Below are 21,891 nucleotides of genomic sequence, written 5' to 3' on the forward strand. Positions count from 1 at the left end.
ATTCCAGTCACTTGGTTACACCTTAGCTCAGGATCTCAGATTGAGCTGAGCTCCCAGAGCTTGACTCTCTTTGCTAGTCCTTTTTTAACTCAGCCCTCACTGATTTTACTGCCATCCCTCACAAGGAGTTTCCTGAGCCCCCCATTAATTCAGAGCCCCACAGTGAATTCTCCTGTGATTTAAGAGCTTCATCATCAGCTGCTGCCAGTTGCCTATGGCCACACCTCAGGTCTTTATTTTTGTTTTCTATATCTTCCTTTCAGCCCTGTTCTGACACACTTGTCTCTGAGGATAGCCTCTCCATTTTATAGATTAAACATGCCTTACTAAATCAGTTTCTTAAAATGAATGCTGTTTCTGCTTTTTAAATAGTTTTGAAATAAACACCCTTAGCCAACTATATTGCCCACTTATGAGAGGACAGGCCATTCTAGTTTTGTGTGACTCTGACATGAATAATTCCAGTCAGCACAGTTCAATTAAATCACAAAAGCTACCCAACAACATGGTTCATTTTCTGTTATCAAGGTTTATTCACTGAGTAATTTCATGAAGTATAAGCCTTGCCCCTGGCTTTTCAGTTGACAAAACAATATGTAAATAACAGATGTGTTTTGTGCTCAGTGACCAACTAAGTCTGTGGTGATTGGTCACCGTTGTTGTCTTGTTCAGTTTCAAGCACAGAAAGCAAAGCTTCCAGTAATGTTGCTTCTTTGTCTCCCAATGGTACACTTACATGCCATTTTATAGAAGTGGATAATTGGAAGAGAAAATGGACTGATAAAGATGAAAATACAGTGATAATGCTGCAAGGGAGATTCAAATCAAATGTCGATAAGGTATAGAGGAAATCGCTAACTGTAGAAATATTAACAGAGCTGCTGTTCAATAGACTCTAGGTACTCAGCCTTAGGAATTTAGTGACAGAGCATTTCTTCACATGAATGAGGAGCACAGTTGTGATGATAAGCGTAAAGGCGTCCTAGAGGAAGTGCTGTTGGCACAAAAACTCACATTAAAGGAACTGTTGGAGATATTTCATGATATTGAAACTACAAAGGTTAAAATATTGGGAACTGATCTAAATTTAGGAAGGTCATAGTTAACTGAGGCATAGACAAGATTCTCACGCTGTATTGTAAATTATATGAGAACATAATAAAGCATTGTTCAGACTACTCTTGATAAGTTTCTCACAAATAAAACTTCAGTTATCCATCTTTTAAATTATAGTAAACTAAATACAGATTGGTTGCATTAAGTTTTAGTTTCCCCATGTTTATAATTGACGGTGAAAGTTTTTAATATTTCTGAAAATATTTTTAAATTATCCTTCCCTATATGGTTTCAGTTTATACCTCAACCAAAGGTCTAAGCAATCTGTTTGTACTCTTCTGATATTTTCTTTGCTTTTGTCTATTTTTCTGATGGGTCCCTATTTTAATGGACTTTTATACACTTAGTTCTTGCTTTCCTAAAGAAAGTCTGACTTTGATCCTGTTACATTTTAGACCCACTCTATTCTTAACTTTCCTTTCCTTTCCCCTTATTTTCTTTTGAAATAAGTTTTACCTGCTCTCTCTCTCTCTTTTTAAATATTTATTTACTTACACATACAAGTGCTGTTGCACAGGCCAGAGGTAGGAGGGTGAGAGTATTCACCAGAGACAGAGTGGGAAGCAGAACAGGCAGATCTACTGATATACACTGCGGAGGGGAGCAGTGGGTAAGACAGGAGAGATCTGATGCACCATGTGGGTAGCTCCCTGGAGGGCATCAAACTCATGATGCAATGGGTGTGGATAGCTTCATAGTGCTGAGACTTAAACACTTGCACCACCAGGGAGGCCCTAAACCTGCTGTCTTATCCTCAGTTCTTGAGTAGTGACTTGAGGACAAAGGTCATTATGTGTTTTTATCTGACTATCCAATACCTAGCCTGGAGACTTAAAGTCTTTACATATAGTTGGTACTCGGCGCATTTTTTGTTGTTGTCGAATTGCCGTGTAAACTGTCCTTTTAGAGAGCTGTCAAGAAACCTCTCTTTTACAGCATACTGAGGATTTCTTTTTGTGAGTTATGATGCACCTTTTTATTTTAAATCACAAACAAACATTCTATTATTGTTTTAGGAATTATATGCTATATCCAGTTGTTTAAAATGTCTCTAAAAGAATAGAGATGAAGGAAGTGGTAAACTAGAACTGGAAAGTTCTTTAGACATCTGTGTCATCCAGACTTTTAATTTTATAGGTAAATAATCTGATGTTTAGAAAGTTTACATTACCTGCCCCAAGCTACACAACCAGTTTTTCATTACATTTGAGCCCAGGAGATAATGATCTAAGCCGGTCCAGTGCTCATTCCTAAAAGCTGCTACAGTGCCTGTGAAGATAGTATTTAGGTCTGAGAGGTTAAACTATTAAATGAATTGTCTAATATTCTCATATTGTCTTTTGTGGATTAACAAACTGTAAATTGCGTAACTAAAGAGATTATCCTCTCCACCTTCCTAAATTAGTTTTTCTGACTATATTCATTTACTTCAGCTATGAAATTTCTGGCACATTAACCTTGGGATGACATAGATTTATTTAATATAATTTAATAGACTTTTGTGATGTTACAGACATACAGAAAAATAGACAAAGCGTGCAGTTGGAATTTTCACAAAGTGACCATGTCTATGGTACCAGCCCCAGACCAGGGAACTGACTGGCACCAGCAGTTTACAATCATTTGAAGATATAAAACATTTAAAGAAATAAAAGGGCTTTGAAGCTAAATAATTGTCTTTGTTCTTCCCACAGGTTTTGTCAGTCTGTGTGTTAACAACAATCCTTGGTTGTATATTTGGGTTGAAACCAAGCTGTGCCAAAGAAGGTAATTAGTTGTGTGTGTGTGTGTGTGTGTGTGTGTGGGGTGTGTGTGTGTGTGTGTGTTGGGGGTGGTGGTTGTGTGGTGTGTTGATAATCAATGTACAGAATGTGACTGGGGTCCTATTTATGTCTTAATCTTATAGATAATTCGTAGATACTGCACATTTGATGCTGGTTTGATCCTTCTTAAAGCTTTTTCATTTAGCCATTTAATATTTACATATTTACTTGCAAAATTTCATCACCCTCAAAACAAAGACAGGCAAAAATCAATGAAACAAACAAAACCACCAGAACACTGAGAAATAAGAGCAAAGAAACAAGCAAGCAGATGCAGTTGATGGGGTTTGGTGCTGCTCTCCTGGAGCCCTTTCACCCCACCTTCCTCCAGGGACCCCAAGAATCCTTGTCCCCAAGGAGTTAATTGTTGACGCAGCCCTGGCGGTTCCTAGGTGAACAGTGAGCATCCCTGGGCAACCAGAAACATCACTACATGCACTTACGGGTTTTTAAATTGTGGATGTTGGGTAATTTCAAGCAGTAGTAGTATTTTTAAGGTTATGTGTAAATGTTTTTTTAATACCATTTTTTTTATATCAAGTCTACCTAGCATTGACAAGATTACTATAAATACAAAAATCATTGATCTTCAGGGAATTCAGTTTTGAAAATTCAACAAACTGTTTTCCTATTTGACTATTCTGTAATTATAATAGTCATTTAAAAATTTTAATGATTTTTAAGCTGTCATTTATTGTTGAAAGAAATGTGGTAATTTTATGTATTTACTTAGCATTCTGTTCAGAATTGAATATCTTTAAATTGAACAAAATTCAGAAATTACACTTTAGTGTTTACCTATGTAGTCTTTAGGTATAAGTAATTCCACTTGAGTTCAGTTTAACACATAAAAATAAAACTGAAGGATTGAAAACAGTTAATTTAATCTAAACCAATCATAGTATATGTAGTATTTTTAAAACTCTCCTAGGTGAATATTAATGAGCTCCAAGTAATACCTATTATTCTAATTAGTAGCATTTTCTCTCTTGGGTCAGGAAGTTAGTATTTCTGACCCTAGGAATTATTTATTGTTATTTCATGTCTTAAAATTACCTGAATTCCCAGTGTCGAATAAAACCTAAATTCCTAGACAGTATCTTATAGGGTCAGGAGTCTATATTAAATTCAAGAGCTATAATTACTGCTTTTTTTTCTGTTGGATTCCATTTTATTACCAGCAGATTATTTTTTTCTCACCATTCTGATTTTTTTTTAAAGATTTATTTATTTATTTATTTATTTATTTATTTATTTATTCATACAAGCACTGGGTACAGTCAGAAGCGCAGGAGGGTAAGAGAATTCACCAGAGCCAGAGCGGGGAGCAGAGCAGGCAGAAGGACCGAAGTACACTGCTGAGGGGAGCAGCGGGCGGCAGGAGAGGTCTGTGCGCCATGTGGGACCCTCCTCCGGTGGCCGGGGAGCAGCCCGGGATCGAACCGGCGCTGCAGAGGCTGCGGGCAGCTTCGTAACCCAGCGCTCAACTGCTGCGCCACCTAGGAGGCCCACCATTCTGATTTTTTAGTAATCCATTAGAAACCTACCTTATTCCAGGTATCTAATAAAAAGTTACAATATAAAATTGTTGTTTTTAATGAAAAATATTTTTCTCCCAATCCACCATTTATCCATTTAACAAAAATTTATTACTATATGTCAAGTACCTTTCCTGAAACAAACAAAACCACCAGAACACTTTCTGGTAGCAGGGATACAATATACAGGGCAAAACCAAAGTGTGTTTTTTGCTCTTTGTAATTTGATGTGAGATTGGGAGATTAATCAAACAGTCTAGATAAAAATGGAGGAGATAAGTGATGGAGTGGAAGGACACACTTTCATAAAAGCTTAAGAAAATAGGGAAATGGACTTAAACTGGGGAGTTGTGGAAAGTTTCTAGGAGGAAACCAGGCTGGATCTGAAGGAGAAAGGGGTGTGTTAGGTGATGGTGGGAAGGCAGTCTTCCCAAACATTTCCTGTACCGACACATCACTTCTTTACACCAAGACTAAGAGTAAGAAGTCAGGTCTTCCTGACATATTGATAAAATCACTTTAAATATCTTTTCTCACATTTTGAAATTCTTTTTTTTTTTTTTAAGAACATTATAACTTCTTTTTTTTAAAAGATTTATTTATTTATGCATACAAGAGCTGGGGTACAGGACAGAGATGTGGGGTGGCGGGGAGAGGATTCGCCAGAGACAGAGTGGGGAACAGAACAGGCAGACTGAGTGAAGTACACTGCTGAGGGGAGCAGCGGATGATTCAGGAGAGGTCTGCTGTGCCATGTGGGTTGCTCCCTGGACGGCTGGGGATTGAACTCGTGCTGCAGAGGCTTGGGATTGCTTCATAGTTCGGTGCTTAACCCCTGTGCCACCAGGGAGGCCCCACATTTTGAAATTCTTGAGAACTCCATGGCTGTTTAAGTCAATAAAGAGCATAAAACCTTTTGAACAAGACTTATTTTGACTCTTCTCTAATATCCCGTAAGTATTTAAGTCTTATCAGGCCAAGCAGGATTTGTAATAAATAAAAGATGAAAGTTGTCTTTTTGTCTGTGTCGAGAGATGAAATTATAAACTCTGTACATAGGTTATCTTCTGTTTGTTCACTTTCTATATGTTTATGAATAGATTCTTGGATAATTTTGGTACTCCATCTGTCTTCTAGAGTACTGTTTGACTCTACCTAACTTAGCATATTAGTTGGTGTTTCACTTTGTAATTATATACTAATTAACAAACTTCTAACTCATTTTATACTTTTCAGTTAAAAGTTGCAAAGGTCGCTGTTTTGAGAGAACATTTGGGAACTGTCGCTGTGATGTTGCCTGCGTTGACCTTGGAAATTGCTGTCTAGATTACCAGGAGACGTGTATAGAACCAGGTAAAAATGTGCAGGGAAAGATGGAGTCATGAACTTTAGTAAAAGATCAAAGACAACACTTGCCTTTGGGCATGTGATTTCCCTAACTCATTTGAAATTTTAAAAAATTTGACATGTACACACTATTTTGACTTTCACCTTTATGTTTTAGCAGTTCTTTATAATACAAATTTTCACTTATTTTGCCTTCATTAAACAGTTAAAGATAGCAATGTTTAATGAAAATAGCCAGTTTTACACATACCAAAATTTGTTTATTTTTAGTATATGCCGAAAGCCTATGTGATCTAATTGGCATTTAAAGTAAATTAGAAAAGGTTGCTTGAAATATATGAATATTTTCATGCTGGACTTACTTAAGCAAAAGTCCTTAGGTAGCCGCTTAAACTTTAAAATTGAACTATCCAGATATCACAGTTTTCAGTTTGACTTGAGTTTCTCTATGTATGACATAAAATAATATTCAAATGGGAGTGAGTCAAATTTAAATTAACTCTGAGAGCTCTGAAAATGACTGATGGGAGACACAGATCTACATATGAATTGGATAATAATAATTATATTTGTCCATGTTTTAAAATGTTCAAGTTCTAGGATTTTAGTGAAATAGTAACCAGTGATGTCTGCATGTTTTCTGTTTGTTACTTCAGACTGAGAAAGATGGTGGTAGTGCCTGTGAGTGACTAAGAATTATGAAATAGTTCATTGTCTCTTATGATCTTGCTCCAGAAGACCATTCTGTGTTTGCTTTGGATGTGTTCAATATGGACTATACTTAAAATGTATTTTGTTGATATTTGTTTCTAGAACATATATGGACTTGCAGCAAATTCAGGTGTGGTGAGAAAAGATTGTCCAGAAGCCTTTGCTCCTGTTCAGATGACTGCAAGGACAAGGGCGACTGCTGCATTAACTACAGCTCTGTGTGTCTAGGTCTGTCACGCGCATGCTCCCACATACCTCCCGACATCTCTCTGTGCTTAGCCTGGTTTTGCATAGGTGTTTTTTTTTTTTTTACATTAGGAGTCATATTTATTGGTCAACTACATTAGCTGAAAAAAAAATCTCTCAAACATTTTTTAAAGAAAATGCCAAACCTGTGCTAGAATGGAGTATGTCGTGGACCTTGTACTTGCCACTCAGCTTAATAATTAATTTTATCTGAACATGGCCAACCTTGTTTATTTTAGTCATTTACTCTCTCACTATAATCTCATGTTATTTTGATAGTAGCTACATATTTAATGCTGTATTTGTGGAAAGATCGCTTTTGCAGTCCTAGCTGATTTCTATATAATAGATTCGCTTACAGTAAACGAGGACGGTATCTGTCCTGTGTTGAGAGAATGGGTGTGAAATTACTGCAAAAGATTATAGGGTATTATGTAATCTGATGTTCCTGGGGATTACAGGACATCTTGAAATTCTTTGCTGGAAACTGGTTGTAAATCCTAGACATTAAGGATTTTTTACCAGAGATTATATTGGGTAGGTAGAAGGGGCACTGTAAATTTTGGCTGAAAATAGTAAGTTTGAAAATGGAAAAGATGCTTTGCAAGTTCTCATAAAAACAGTACTGTGTTTTAGTGTTGTAATTATCCATCCTTTTTTTCTTCCTGATACCCACACAATCTTATTTTGAAAGAGAATAACTGCCTTTGTTCTATTTCCCTGTAATCATGCCCCATGTTATTACTGTGTATTTGTTAACATATTTTGATTTGGAAATCCGTTCTAATGTGTCTCACACTATTAAGTGTGTTCAACTTGTTTTATTTCTTGAAAATATTTCAGGGGAGGAAAGCTGGGTAGAAGAAACATGTGAGAATATTGATGAGCCACAGTGTCCTGCAGGGTAAGACTAAATTCTGACATGCTAATTTTTCTCTTAGAAATATCATATTTTTTTTCTGTTTTCAAAATGAAGAAGTAAAAATGACAATTATTTGTTGGATCATTAAACATTATTTTTAGTGAGACCTCCCATTTGGCCTGGTAGTATAGAGATGGTTGGCATGACCCCCTACCTCCCCCCTGGAAACTAGTGGAAAAAACAGAGGTCATGAATAGTTAGTCTCTAGTATTCTGCAGTGTTGGGTAGAAGTGTGCATTTCTTCCTTCTTAGGAAGGACCTAAGTTTTGAGAGTTGAACTTGTAACAAAGTTTCTTTTGGGGGAGGTATTTTGGTTTATTTATAAATTTTTGGGATAAGCAACATGCCTGGCCTGTAAGAATATTACATCACTTTTACATTTCTAATAATTTCTTTGTTCCTTTTATCCTAAAGTTTTTTTTTTTTGCAGAGTCTCTTTTGTATAATAGACTATCAAGAGAAGTTTATGTGGAATTCAAAGGGTAGAAATTTAATGAAAGTACTAGATGTATTTATCATTGTGCTATTTATGATCTCATGTAATTTGAATTATTCATCTTCAGAAATACATGTTTATCTTTTAAAATTACAGTCATGATTGTCCCTTGGTATTAGAGGGGATTGATTCTAGGACTACTGCAGATACCAAAATCCACAGATGCTCAAGTTCTTAAATTAAATGATATAGTATTCTATACACATCTTCCCTCTATTTTAAATCACTCTTGATTATTGTAATACCTAACACAATGTAAATGCTATGTAAATAGTTGTTATTACTGTGTTGCTTAGGTAATAGTCAGATGAAAAAATCTTATGTGTTCAGTGTAGATACAACCAGTGTACACATAACTACACAGTACATATTTCCAGCCGCATTTGGTTGAATCTGCAAATGTAGAACATGTTTATATGGAATACTGACTATAATAATGATTTTTTCCAAACTATTAACAATTAAAAATTTTAAAGTTGTATTTTATCTTATTTTATATTTATAGCTTATTTTTGCTTTATATGTACTTTTTTCCCTTGGATGGGAGAGTACTTTTTTATATAAAGCAATAGAAAAAGCAGCTGCAAAAATTAACCCCAAACCAAGAATTTTCAATGAGAGACTGATTTCAAAGGGACTGTCTCACATACTTTTAAAAACTGTCTCTTAAGTTCAAGGTATATAGTGGAAAATATAACTCCTTTTTTAGTTTAATTTTTTTATTGAAGTAACATTGGTTTAAAACCTTATATATGGGGTTTAGTTGTTCAGCATTGTAACTTCTCCTTTCTTTACAAGATCATAATTTAGAACACATTGTATTACACTGGAAGTTACTATACCAGTATATTTACCTGGTGGCCCAGCCAACTGATTCTTATCTTTTCTGTTACTTGAATATCAATAATTTTTGACAGATGTGGACCACTGAGATGCTGTGCTGATTCTATAGTCCCCCACCAGAAAGTTTTTGCATCATTACTCAGTGATACACCATTCTCTTGTCATTACCAGCTATTATCAGAAGCTGCAAAACTTCTGAATCACAACTGTTTTATTGTAACTGTGTAAAAGTCATCTTCAGTTACTGTTTTGCTGAGTATATTATTATAATGTAGTGATTTTTTCCCCCCTTTTTTTGATTCTAGAATTAGGAACAAAGCATTTGCTCTTTCTTTTTTTTTTTAATTGATGTAGTGCTGGCTTACAATGTTATGTAAGTTTCAGGAGTACAGTATTGCACCTCTATAAGTATAAGTACCATACCATACTCACCACCAAAGTCCTACTACTACTCACCACTAGCCAGATGACCTCCTCTGTGTGTTCCCCCATCCTTGTCCTCTTTCCCTTTAGTTCCCTTTTGTTGTCAGAGGCTAGGTGTTTTTGTTTTTTCTTTGTTCATTTTCTTTCTGCTTCTTTGGATTGCTTCACCATACACATTAACACTCTCTCTCTCTCTCTCTCTCTTGCTCTCTCTCGCTCTCTTTCTCTCTCTCTGTCTCTCTCTCTGTGTGTGTGTGTGTATACTCTCATTATTTGTTCATCCATAGCTTTGAACTCTTTCTTTGTGGTTTATATACTTAAATGTAGCAAATACCTCTGAAATTTTTCTATTAAATATTAACATCTCATATATATTGTTTTAAGGTTTATTTATTTATGCTTACAATAGCTGGGGTACAGGCCAGAGGTGTGGGGGTAAGAGGATTCGCCAGGACAGAGTGGGGAGCAGAACAGGCAGACTGAGTGAAATACACTGCTGAGGGGAGCAGTGGGGGAGTCAGAGAGGTCGGCTGCGCCATGTGGGTAGCTTCCTGGTTGGGGATCGAACTTGTGTTACAGTGGCTGTGGATAGCTTCATAGGTTGCATTTTAACCCCTTGTACCACGAGGGAGGCCCCAACATCTCATATATATTAAAGTGAAAACTGAACAGGATATAATTTATGTAAATTAAAGTATCATCTACAAGATCCAAGGAGATACCATATCAGAAAAGGTTGTTCAGGAAAAACATGAATAAAAACAAGAGCATAATTTAGAAATGATATGCTACTTCATTCTGCAAATTAGGAAAATGTTATTATTACATTCATAGGATTTGGTCTAGCTTTTGGAAAAACCGGAACCATGGATAATGTTCTCTATATGGTGGCTCCAAATCATATGTGTACTCATAAATGGTATATGAGGACTCTATATAAAGATGTAAAAGCATGTATATGAATATTTGTAAAGCATCCTTTATGAGAATGCCTGCTGAGCTTGTTAGATCACATTGGTAGTGGAAAGTCTTCACTGTTGCAAGGAAGGATAAAATACATTGGATGCATATCTTCTTTCTGCTTCTTCAAATTTTTTTTTTTTCTTCTTTCTTACCCAGGTATGAAAAGCCTCCTACCCTCTTATTTTCTTTGGATGGTTTCAGGGCAGAATATTTACACACTTGGGGTGGACTACTTCCTGTTATTAGCAAACTAAGTGAGTAAACTCAGAGTTTATATTGGAGTGTCATGATTTCAAGAGATAGGCTGGGAGGCTATCTCCTCTTGGAAAAATACTGGTAGAATTTCTTTTACTAAACTTCTTTATCATAAAGTAATTTAACCTGATAGCGAGCCAATCTACTTTGAACATTTCTAAGATAATTGTTATATTGAGCTTCTAGTTTTCTTAGGTTTTTAATCCCTTGACTGATATACAAATATATATTTTTTTAGTTGGAATTTTGCATTCCTTTTGTGGAAAATCATTTTTTTTAAAGTATTGTATTTTAAAATACAATTTAAAAAACCTGCAATTTTTGAATGTACTAGTTGTGTAAAGAATATTTGCCTTATTATCCTATAATGCTATAGTGTTCTGTAGCATCTTTCCAATTTTTTTGACTCAGTCAAGGCCTCAATTCAATGATTATTCGATAAGTTATTAATATAATAGCAGAATTGTATTTTCTTCATATTAATGTCAAAGTTTTCAGCCACATTAACCAACAGTAATATGGATATCACTTGTATCATCATTGTTAATGAAACATAATTATACATAAAAGTTGTAGAACTTTGCTTGTTATTAGTGATTATTATTTAAGTACCTACAGTGTTATAGTGGACTGAGATAGAAGTGAATAAATACAACTATTTTTGTGTTCTCCTAGAATTATAAAATATTATTTATAGAATTTGAATACATGAGATTGGCTTAAACATTAAATTCACTCTTGGTAAATATTTTTATATTTCTTTTGTGATAAGCCAAAATAATTTTTGGAGAACTTTCAAGCTTTTCAGTTTTTAACTTCTACTTGGAAGAAAATAGCTTGTAGAAGTGCACAGGCTGGGAAGACTGTTCTTATCAGCCAGGCTGATGATCTTTGGAGTTTGAATCTGGTCTCTTGTTACCTTGAGGAGGAAAGTTTGTCTTGATGATAGCAAACATGGTGTCCTGAGTTCAAAAATATGGTGTTGTATGTATACTAAGGCAACCAACATGTGAAGCTGAAAAGAAATCAATGTGCCATTAGCTTTGGAACATTGGGGGATATGCAGTCTGTAGTTTTAAACTATTTAAAGGTAATGAGCTATCAATAGATCGATACACATGCCCAACTGGGGATGAGGTATTGAAATGCTAGAATCACTACTTGTGTGTTCCTTCCTTATCAGTAAAGGTGGAGGAGGGAGTGTGTCACGAAAGCTAAATCAGGAACCTGCTGACTTCTGTGCTTTCTCTAACTTGAATTCAGAAGTTACCTTTGTCTATAGGGTAGCAGTGAATTTTTCTAGAATTACCTGGTTCTGGATTTGGGGATATTGCTTTACCCTTGTTTTAATTTTGCAGATTTAACTACTGGTGCAGTATTTTTTTAGACTAGCTCTTGCAATTTAGGTATGTAATCATCAAGTAGTATCAGACAGAGATTTTAGTTAGTGATTTTATTATAACCAGTCCACCTGGAACTTAATATTATTGATGAATATGTGATCATTATTTCAGCTTAATTTTTGTTTAATGTTTTTCTGACTAAGAGAAAAGTTGTTAATATAAAATTTGAATCCATATGTTTTATAATTCACATTTTTGTGTGTTTATAAATCCCTTCTGAGTTTTTTTTTTTATTTTTTTTTTTTTTAGAGGCATGTTTTATTAGTTTATTTGTTTGTTTTGTTTATACATGCACTGGGTACAGTCAGAAGCGTGGGAGGGTGAGAGAATTCACCAGAGCCAGAGCGGGGAGCAGAGCAGGCAGAAGGACCGAAGTATACTGCTGAGGGGAGCAGCGGGCGGCAGGAGAGGTCTGCGCGCCATGTGGGACCCTCCTCTGGTGGCCGGGGAGCAGCCGGGGATCGAACCGGCGCTGCAGAGGCCGCGGGCAGCGTCGCAACCCAGCGCTCAACCGCTGTGCCACCGGGGAGGCCCTGAGTTATTTTTTTTTTTAAATGTGATTTAGATTTAGATGGTACAAATGCTAAATGAATTAGCAGACACAGACAGATCGTCACTTGTGTTTACTAGCAGTCTTTTTCTTTTGTTCTTGTAGAAAGCTGTGGAACATATGCTAAAAACATGAGACCGGTTTACCCAACAAAAACTTTCCCCAATCACTACAGCATTGTTACAGTAAGTTTTGCATTTCAATTTTATGTTTTCTTGGAAATGAGATGTGAATGTTATATTTTTCAAGGGCAAAATTAGATATCAGATTAGGAAAAAATAACTTTTTTCTATTGTGTAGGTAAGCCAGGAAATCTAGGTTCTGGTTTTTGCAGTGCCCCCAAGCAACTATGCCTTTGGGAAAGTCCCTTTATCACTGGGCTTGATTTCCCTCTGTGAACAAGTGACTAAAGTTCCCCTCAAAAAAATGATTTCTCGTTTTTTTGTTGTTGTTAATTTTTTAGAGTCTCTGATTCTTATGTCCTTGTTTTTTTGTATTTTTTTTTTATTTATTTATTCATATAAGCACTGGGTACAGTCAGAAGCGTGGGAGGGTGAGAGAATTCACCAGAGCTAGAGGGGAGAGCAGAGCAGGCAGACTGATGAAGTACACTGCTGAGGGGAGCAGCGGGTGGCAGGAGAGGGCTGCGCACCATGTGGGACCCTCGCCCGGCGGCCGGGGATCGAACCCGGGCTGCAGAGGCTGCGGGCAGCTTCACAACCCAGCGCTCAACCGCTGTGCCACCGGGGTGGCCCTATTTTTTTTTTTTTTTTTTTTAGAGTTTGGTGTGTGTATATATACTTTTTTCTTACTAATTTTATAGCTTACTTCATTTGAGTTCAAAAATGGTCATACACTCACATGGTCTCAACTGTCTTTTTAATTATCTTGCTGTATATATTTGAACAAGCCACATTGCCTGATTCTAAATAGGATTACAGTTTTTCTTTCAAATTTTTCAGATTTAATTTGAATTTAGAAAAAAAGTAGAATTCACTAGACCTTAGGGTGGAAGCCAGAATTTATACTTTAGCTTGTACTGATCAATTCCAAAAGGAACTTGTTCTGCAGAACTGCTTTACTCAGCAATGCAAGAGGACTGCAGACTGCTGTCTTCAGAATTTGGGAGGCTGTGTATTTATATAGACCTTCATCTAGAGCATTTGTTACTTTTTTTCTCCTATTACATAATGTAGAACACAAATACTATATAAAAGTTAGAGTGGTTATTGTATTTTGACAATTTTTTTTGTTTTTTTTTTCTTAAACTTTATTAATTTCCTTGTAGCTTCCAGTTATTAGTTTCTCTTTAATGATTTTGTTTAATGATTTAACGTTAAAAATCTTGTATAAAACCTGTGTTTTATATTTTTTAGGGGCTTTATCCAGAATCCCATGGCATAATTGACAACAAAATGTATGATCCCAAAATGAATGCTTCCTTTGCACTTAAAAGTAAAGAAAAATTTAATCCTGAGTGGTACAAAGGAGAACCAGTGAGTTGTTTTAGCTACTAAAATAGTTTCTTCTTTTAGTCTCATCTATTTCAATCAGAGTAAAACACTAGGTTCTTTGGTGTTTTTAATAACCTACTTCATTTACAATGTCTGTACCATCTTTTTATAAATGGAGATGAATGCTGATAATCCTAAATAAAGCTTGTGTCATTGTATAAGTCTGTTTCAGAACTGAATTTGAATTTTTCTTTATTGCTCCATTCTACCTTGAGCTAGTAGCAATAGTTTGGGGGTAATATTTTGATTTGAAAAAGCTGATTGATTCTGAGGAAAGTAAACTTTGTCTTCATTGGATTTTTTTTTATTAGATCGTATTCTTATTGTCTTGATGTGGTTGCCTTTAAATTTTTAAAAATTGTCACAGTAATTCCATTGGGTTTATTTGGATAACCCTGAGAGTCTTCTTAGAAGGAAAAATAACGTGGTGTTTAATTTGCATATTTAAATTCAAATTTTAACTCTATTATTTGAAGCTTTGTGACTTTGGAAAAATTATCCTGTCAGAACCTCAGTTTTTCCTTTCTGTACTGTAGTTAATACTGTTAGCTACCCCATGGAATTATTGTGAGGATTATTATTATTAATCTAGGATGCTTATAGGAATACTATTTAAAGTATAATTGATAATAACAGAATACCAGGTTTTCAATAAGAGTTTACTATGGAAGCAAAAATGTCAGTAAAGATGTATATTTGTGAATTTTCTTCTTTCAAGAGGAATCCCCTAAGCTAGGGGTATGGCTCTAAAGTTGTATAAATTACCAATTGTCTTATATCCATATTTTTAAAGTTTAATTTAATCACTGGTTATTTAATTTCTTGTTGCTGTTGTTTAGAGTCACATTACACAATTGTTTTGTAGTCTAACTACCAAAGCTCTTCAACCTTAAACAAATTCTTGCTCTTGAGAGAAATACATTGGTGTTGTGTGAATCCTTACTTTCCCTAGAAATGAATGTTTGACTTTCCTTCTTTATCTTCCCCAGATTTGGCTAACAGCTCACTACCAAGGTCTGAAGAGTGGAACATTTTTTTGGCCAGGATCAGATGTGAAAATTAATGGAGTTCTCCCAGACATCTATAAAATGTATAATGGGTATGTATAGATGTATATTTTCTGGGAGCTATAATTGTGGAAGAGCTCATTGATTTTATCTCAGCCTCTCCTTTTTATTAAGCACTAAGCTCTAGCCTTTGACTGATATGTCAGCTGAAAAATGAGAACTTTCAGACTAAAGATTCTTTCTCAAAGAGTTTTATGTGGATGATGAATAGACAGTAAAAGTAGATACACTTTTTCCTAGAAGTTTTCTAGAAAGCACTGGTAACGTTTGCACTTGGATGCAGATCTTTGGGCAGGAAGAAAAAAAATATAAAGTCATGGTGAAAGTAGAGATGTCAGAGAGAACCCTCATTTACCTCTGGGAGGAAAAGGAATGAGAAAGAAGGAAGCTGTAAGGAGGACACAGGTACCTGGAAATATTATTTAAAGAAGATACTAATGGCATCTCTGGATTTGCATTTCGAAATTAATAGACATACTGTCTATGTGAGTAACTGATGGGAATAACCTTCTTCTGGTATTCAAGAGCCATGATTGTTGAGAAAAAGAAAAATGAACAAATCTTTTTTCCAGAAGACTATGTTTGGATAATTTTAGTGAGATGACCAATTTTGGTGAGACTGTTTTCCACGTAGGAAATTTCTCTCACAAAATCAATGCAATGATGTACTTGGGAGAAGAACAGAAAAGATAAAAAATTCCAAATTCCAGAAGAGACATGCATAACCATTTCCTCTTTTTTTGGGGGGTGTAGAAGATCTGGTGTGTAGGCCAGAGGTGCAGGGAGTGAGAGGATTCAGCAGAGACAGAGTGGGGAACAGAACAGGCGGATCTGCTGAAATAAATACACTGCTGAGGGAAGCAGTGGCAAGACAGGAGAGGTTTGCTGCACCATATGTGGGTTAGCTCCCTGGCAGGGGATCCAACTCAGGCCATAGTGGTGATAGCACTGAGACTTAACCCGTAGGCCAGCAGGGAGGCCCTGGATAACTATTTTCTATGACAATTTTACTGTTGCTGCTTCTTTGTGGTTCACATGAGCATAGTGCAGTGTCTGTTCTCCACCTTACAATCTTCATTTCATGGATAGTAATTGAGGTTTTATGTGCCATGCCCTGTGCTAGGCATTGGGGTTCAATATAGTGTTATATGTTCTTCAGCTTCCCAAAGTCAAATAAAAGCAGCTGAATGTATTTGGCATGGGGTAAGCTCTCTGATGGAGTTGTATAAACCAAACCTTGTGCCCAGAAGAAAGCATAACTGATTCTACTGGGAAATGCTGTCTGGGGAAGTGTCTGCTTGTCAGATTCCCACTCCCCAGTTTTACTGAGTCTTCAGTGAATGAGTTCTTCATGATCTATCACCTTCATAAAATATATCGACAAATGGGGCCTCCCCGGTGGCGCAGTGGGTTGAACGCAGTGCTGTGAAGCTGTTTGCAGCCTTTGCAGCGCTGGTTTGATTCCCGGCTGGCTGGGGAGATTCCCACGTGGCATAGCAGACCTCTCCTGTCTCATCTGCTGTTCCCCTCAGCAGTACTTTTGGTCCGTCTGACTGTTCTGCTCCCCACTCTGTCTCTGGTGAATTCTCTCACCCTCCGGCACCTCTGGCCTGTACCCCAGTGCTTGTATAAATAAATAAATCTTAAAAAAATATATATTGACAAATGGGTTATTCATGTGATGCAACTGTTCCCTTTAGGGAGCAGGAATAATATCCTTAAGGAGAGTACAGGAAATAAAATTTGAAACCTGATGATATTTTTTTAATGAGTAAAACTTAACTTTTGTTTCTCTGTTAGGAAGACCAATTTGTTTTCAGCTAAGACTCATATATTGCTTCAGACACAATAGACACACTGTATTGATTTAATCTCTCTGATGCAACTTTCAATAAGAAAAAAACATTTACATTTAGAGCCAAACAATTGCCACAGGCTTCTTTCATTTTATTTATTTATTTTTTCTAGTTCAGTACCATTTGAAGAAAGAATTCTGACTGTTCTTAAGTGGCTGCAGCTTCCTAATGATGAAAGGTATGTGAACAACTAATTTCTATTGTAAATATACCTTTATTTCATAGAAATTAATACACAATATTTCTAAATTGCCTACAAGAAAGCTTTGCAATGGCCATGATGTTTTATATCCAAATGAACTCCCTGTGAACTATTACAGTCCCATTTTGAAGAATTCCAAAGCTATAAATTTCTCAGCAAGTTTAGAAATGTTACCCTAAGTGTTGTAGAATTTGTAATCACTATCAATTGTTGAATTATTCTTTCCATTCTGTTTTACATGTGTTCATAAAATATTACATTTTGATACTGTTTGATTTAGACCACACTTTTACACTCTGTATTTAGAAGAACCAGATTCTTCAGGTCATATGTATGGACCAGTCAGCAGTGAAGTAAGTACAATTTTATCAGTGATTACTTCATTAAACCTGGTAACATCTAACCCAAACTTGCTTTGAAACAGATTTCTAGGGGATGTTATAAGATCACATGATTTCTGTAAGGAACATGTGCATTTAGCACAATTTTTATTACAGCAAAGAATGCATTTTCATTGAAATAAGGCTGGAGAATTGTTTATACTTTTTGTAGTGCTTACACTGAAATGATGATGAAGTAAATCTGTATTTTCAATTCCAAAGATTTTTACCACTCCATAATACATTGGCCTTAAAAACTAGTGCACTTCAAAAAGTGTGTAACTGTAAAACTCCAGTTTTCTATGAAGATAATAATCTGTCAAAAAACAGCAGAAGATAATTTCTATGAACTCTTTTGCAGAGAGATCTCAGATCATCTTAAAATAGAGCTTGAGAGTTAAAGGATATAAAAGTTTATGAAAAATATAGAGAAGATTAGATAATCATTGTTTTATTGAGTGGTTGCTAGGAAACTGGAAACAGGGTAGCAGTTCATGGTGTGACTCTTAATGTAATCTCTTGTTTGACCTGACACCCTTTCAGGACATGCATTCATAGCTCCTGGCTATGTTTGCAATTGGCATAGTGCTTTAAAACATCAAATACTACATCAGTTTTTTGTGTGGCAATATCATTTTTGTATCCTGGAACACAAGAAACATTAGAATGGGAAAGTGATTTGAGCTTCTTTCCTTGTACCTCTATAAGTACTTGTACAAGGTACCTCTTGTACTTCTAATTTCCTATAGATTTATATTTTACCTTTGACCTAAGACATGAAAAGAAACAGTGAGTAAGGGTCTATGATTTTTTGGCCATAATAAAATGGAAAAGCTGTACTGCCAGAGTCCCTAGTCTGAGAATCCTGTCTTGTTATTTTTTTGTCCCAGATGACTCCAATAGATGAAAGTCTAGCAGATTAGTTTGTGAGCCTCAGAGGCTCCAGGTCCCTGTCTCCTGAGAACCCTGTTTTTGAGGGGCCTGATTGCTCCAAGTGCTCATTCCTGCACAGCAGAAGGAAGAGGGAGCAAGCATGCTCATGGTTCTCACTTGAATGTAAAACAGCTGCCCAGTCATTTTCTCCTGGCTTCCCTCCCTCTGACTATGTCCTTCTGGGTGCCATCTCATCAGATAAAATAGGAGGAAGAGAAAGGAAGTTGGCCCTCAGCTAGAACTATACTTACTTTTGTATTCTCTCCATCAAAAACCATCTCAAGCGGCTCCACTGTATTTAGCAGCCCCATGAGCTCTTGCTTTGATTCTGTCATTCAGCTAAGCAAAGGTCTCCCATAGAGGTGGGATAAACAATGTGACCAGCAGTGTAACTGTGTCATAATTGGTCCAAAGAAAAAGTCTCATAGCTGTTTGCTTGGTAGAGCTAGAATAATTTTTATTCTTTTACTGAAGTCACTGGTACTTAAGACCCATGTCTAGGTCAGATTGGTCACAAAGATATCTAAATATCACTTTGTTATTGTTTGATTATCAGATCATACATGTTTGAAAATCAGTACTGCCTTTTCTAATTGACCAGATTTCCCCCACATTCCTGCTTTTTTATTTATCTTCATTCAAGGTTGAGTGCATTGCTTTTCAAATCATATTCACTAATTTTTAAGACCTGTAAAATACTAACATTACTGGCTCATCAAGTCCCCCTTTCTCTTAATACTCAAAAAATTATAGTTCTTATAGTTTGGATATCCTTGAGTGAATGAAAGACCAGGTTAAAAGAACTTGCTTCATATTATAGTGAAATATACCAAATATAAATATTAGAGTGATTTGATATATTATAGAAAACACATGTAAAACTGCATATTCCTCAGGTGGTTTTATGAGGAAAAGGGGAAGATAAGTGCAAAAGCAATTTGCCTGAACCATTTGTCATTCTGTCACCTTATGATATGCAAAATACACGCATTTGTGAGGAATAATGGGTTGTATTCCTAGAAGTTCTACTTTTAAAAATTAAGTACATAGCACTACACAAAGCATTTCATGAATAATTTTAACATTTTTGTAAATTAGGAAGCATGATAACATTTATGAAGCAAACATTTAAGTGCTCAGAAAGCACAAAAACAAATTGATTATAGAAAATGAGGTGATAGTTGAGAATGCATCAGTGTCTGACCCCACGTTGTGGATTTCAGCTAGCTTGACTTATGCTGGGTCTGGTCTGAGGATAACATTCTAAACCTCCAGGAGGGAAAATGCTAATCAGATTAGTTAATGTCATTCCCATGACTTCCCCTTGAGATTTAGACCTTCCCTTGTTAATGGTCAGCAATTATTTATGCCCTTTCTCTCTTATCTGGCATGTCTTAGCTTGATGTGAATCAGTTCACTGTAGTATTTGCATCCACTGAGGTTTTTCTTTTTTGACAGAAATGACATTAAGCAGAAGTAGACTTCAGTATGGAATGCGTTGCATGAGATTGTATCCCTTCTCTAGGTCATCAGAGCATTGCAGAGGGTTGACAACATGGTGGGCATGCTGATGGATGGTCTAAAAGAGCTGAATTTGCATAGATGCCTGAACCTCATCCTTATTTCAGATCATGGTAATCTGAATTTGCTTTATTTACCCTTCAGGTTTACTTGATTGATTATTGTTTCATTATTGTTTCTATTACTGTTTATTCTTTTTTCACTAAATATAGTTTCTTGTGGGGAGTCTTTGGGAAAAATTAAATTAAATATAAGTACAAATAAAAAAGTAGAATTCACAGAAACCTAAGAAGTCTAGAAACCCCAATGCACCTATCTCTCTTTTTTTTTTTAAAGATTTATTTATTTATTATACAAGCACTGGGTACAGTCAGAAGCGTGGGAGGGTGAGAGAATTCACCAGAGCCAGAGAGGGGAGCAGAGCAGGCAAGACCGAAGTACACTGCTGAGGGGAGCAATGGGCGGCAGAAGGGGTCTGCGTGCCATGTGGGACCCTCCTCCTGTGGCCGGGGAGCAACCGGGGATCGAACCTGCGCTTCAGAGGCTGCAGGCAGTTTCGCAACCCATCGCTCAACCGCTGTGCCACCGGGGAGGCCGATGCACCTATCTCTTGATTTGGGAAGGCTTCCATCAGAAATTTGGGTACCTAAAAAGTTTTTTTCAATATTAAAATTTTGGTAAATCTAGCACTTTAGATTTAATTTAAGTATTTTCTGCCTCTTCAGTTTTCTTTAGCATGATAAAGATGACTGAAAAAGCAGTATATTTTAATTTTGGCTATATTTTTATTTCCCTTTTGTTTACTATGGTTTCTGTAAAACCATAGTATATCCCAAGGCTTTTGTAGCCTTGGGATTATAGAAGTAGTATGTATACCAGAAAATAGAAAACAGGTTCTGTGTCTTTTTCATTCAATGTTTGACTAACATGAGTCTGAATTAAATTCTGGGAGGTGAAAGGAGTTCTGTTCAGACAGATTAACTTTTACATCAAAGTTGCAACATGTTTAAAATTTTTTCTCCTAGGCATGGAACAAGGCAGTTGTAAGAAATATGTCTATCTGAATAAATATTTGGGAGATGTTAAAAATATTAAAGTTGTATATGGACCCGCAGCTCGATTAAGACCCTCTGATATCCCAGATAAATACTTTTCATGTAAGTATACCTCTGTGCAAACTTTGAATATGATTATGTTCAGAATATGTTCCTCACAGTTATCATATCTCTACGCTAAAGCCAGATCAATTAAAGTTAATTTCTTTTTTGTCATTAAATCTCCCATGCAATTCTTCTACACCCAAAGGAATTCTATGAAACTGGATATGAGGACTTAAGTCTAACCACGTAGCTACTAGTTATTCATGGTTAAGTATAAGCTTAGCAATTTCATTCATTGTATGTGTATTTTGCTTGTATTAGATTCAAGATTACTTGTCTGGAAAATAAACAACCTTAAGAGAAAAGTTCAGCTACATTTACTCACCTTTAATTAATGACATTACATTAAAACCACTCACATCTGTTCTAGAATAATACTCTATGAGGAGGAATGCTGGCAGAGAGGATTAATTTTATAAGCAACTGTTTTGTCTGTAAAAATGACTTGAAAATAATAAGAATGTATCTGTGAACAAAGAAGAAATTTCATATTCTCTCTTGGCTGCATGGCAACCCAAAATGCCGAAAAGTTTTAAAAAATATTTCTTTTTTTGTAAGTCAAGCCTGTTTATAACTGTGTACCTCTGCTACATAAGCTTCTCTTAGATCAGGATCTTTAGTA

The 21,891-nt window shown here is 35.9% G+C and overlaps 1 protein-coding gene across 1 annotated transcript in view; it reads left to right on the forward strand.

Annotated features, from left to right (window-relative positions):
• The window catches only part of ENPP1 (ectonucleotide pyrophosphatase/phosphodiesterase 1), a 67,439-nt gene that overhangs the window by 25,896 nt on the left and 19,652 nt on the right, over positions 1 to 21,891 (forward strand). The window contains exons 2-13 of the mRNA XM_037520410.1: positions 2,811 to 2,883; positions 5,714 to 5,830; positions 6,638 to 6,763; positions 7,625 to 7,685; positions 10,585 to 10,682; positions 12,742 to 12,821; positions 14,013 to 14,132; positions 15,140 to 15,249; positions 17,186 to 17,251; positions 17,556 to 17,628; positions 20,114 to 20,222; positions 21,135 to 21,266. Coding sequence (XP_037376307.1) covers positions 2,811 to 2,883; positions 5,714 to 5,830; positions 6,638 to 6,763; positions 7,625 to 7,685; positions 10,585 to 10,682; positions 12,742 to 12,821; positions 14,013 to 14,132; positions 15,140 to 15,249; positions 17,186 to 17,251; positions 17,556 to 17,628; positions 20,114 to 20,222; positions 21,135 to 21,266 — 1,165 coding nt within the window. The remainder of the gene's footprint in view (positions 1 to 2,810; positions 2,884 to 5,713; positions 5,831 to 6,637; positions 6,764 to 7,624; positions 7,686 to 10,584; positions 10,683 to 12,741; positions 12,822 to 14,012; positions 14,133 to 15,139; positions 15,250 to 17,185; positions 17,252 to 17,555; positions 17,629 to 20,113; positions 20,223 to 21,134; positions 21,267 to 21,891) is intronic.

Source organism: Talpa occidentalis, unplaced genomic scaffold (genome assembly GCF_014898055.3).
Source record: "Talpa occidentalis isolate TD23 unplaced genomic scaffold, MPIMG_talOcc4v2.1 talOcc4.2, whole genome shotgun sequence".
In the NCBI taxonomy this organism is placed as follows: domain Eukaryota; kingdom Metazoa; phylum Chordata; class Mammalia; order Eulipotyphla; family Talpidae; genus Talpa; species Talpa occidentalis.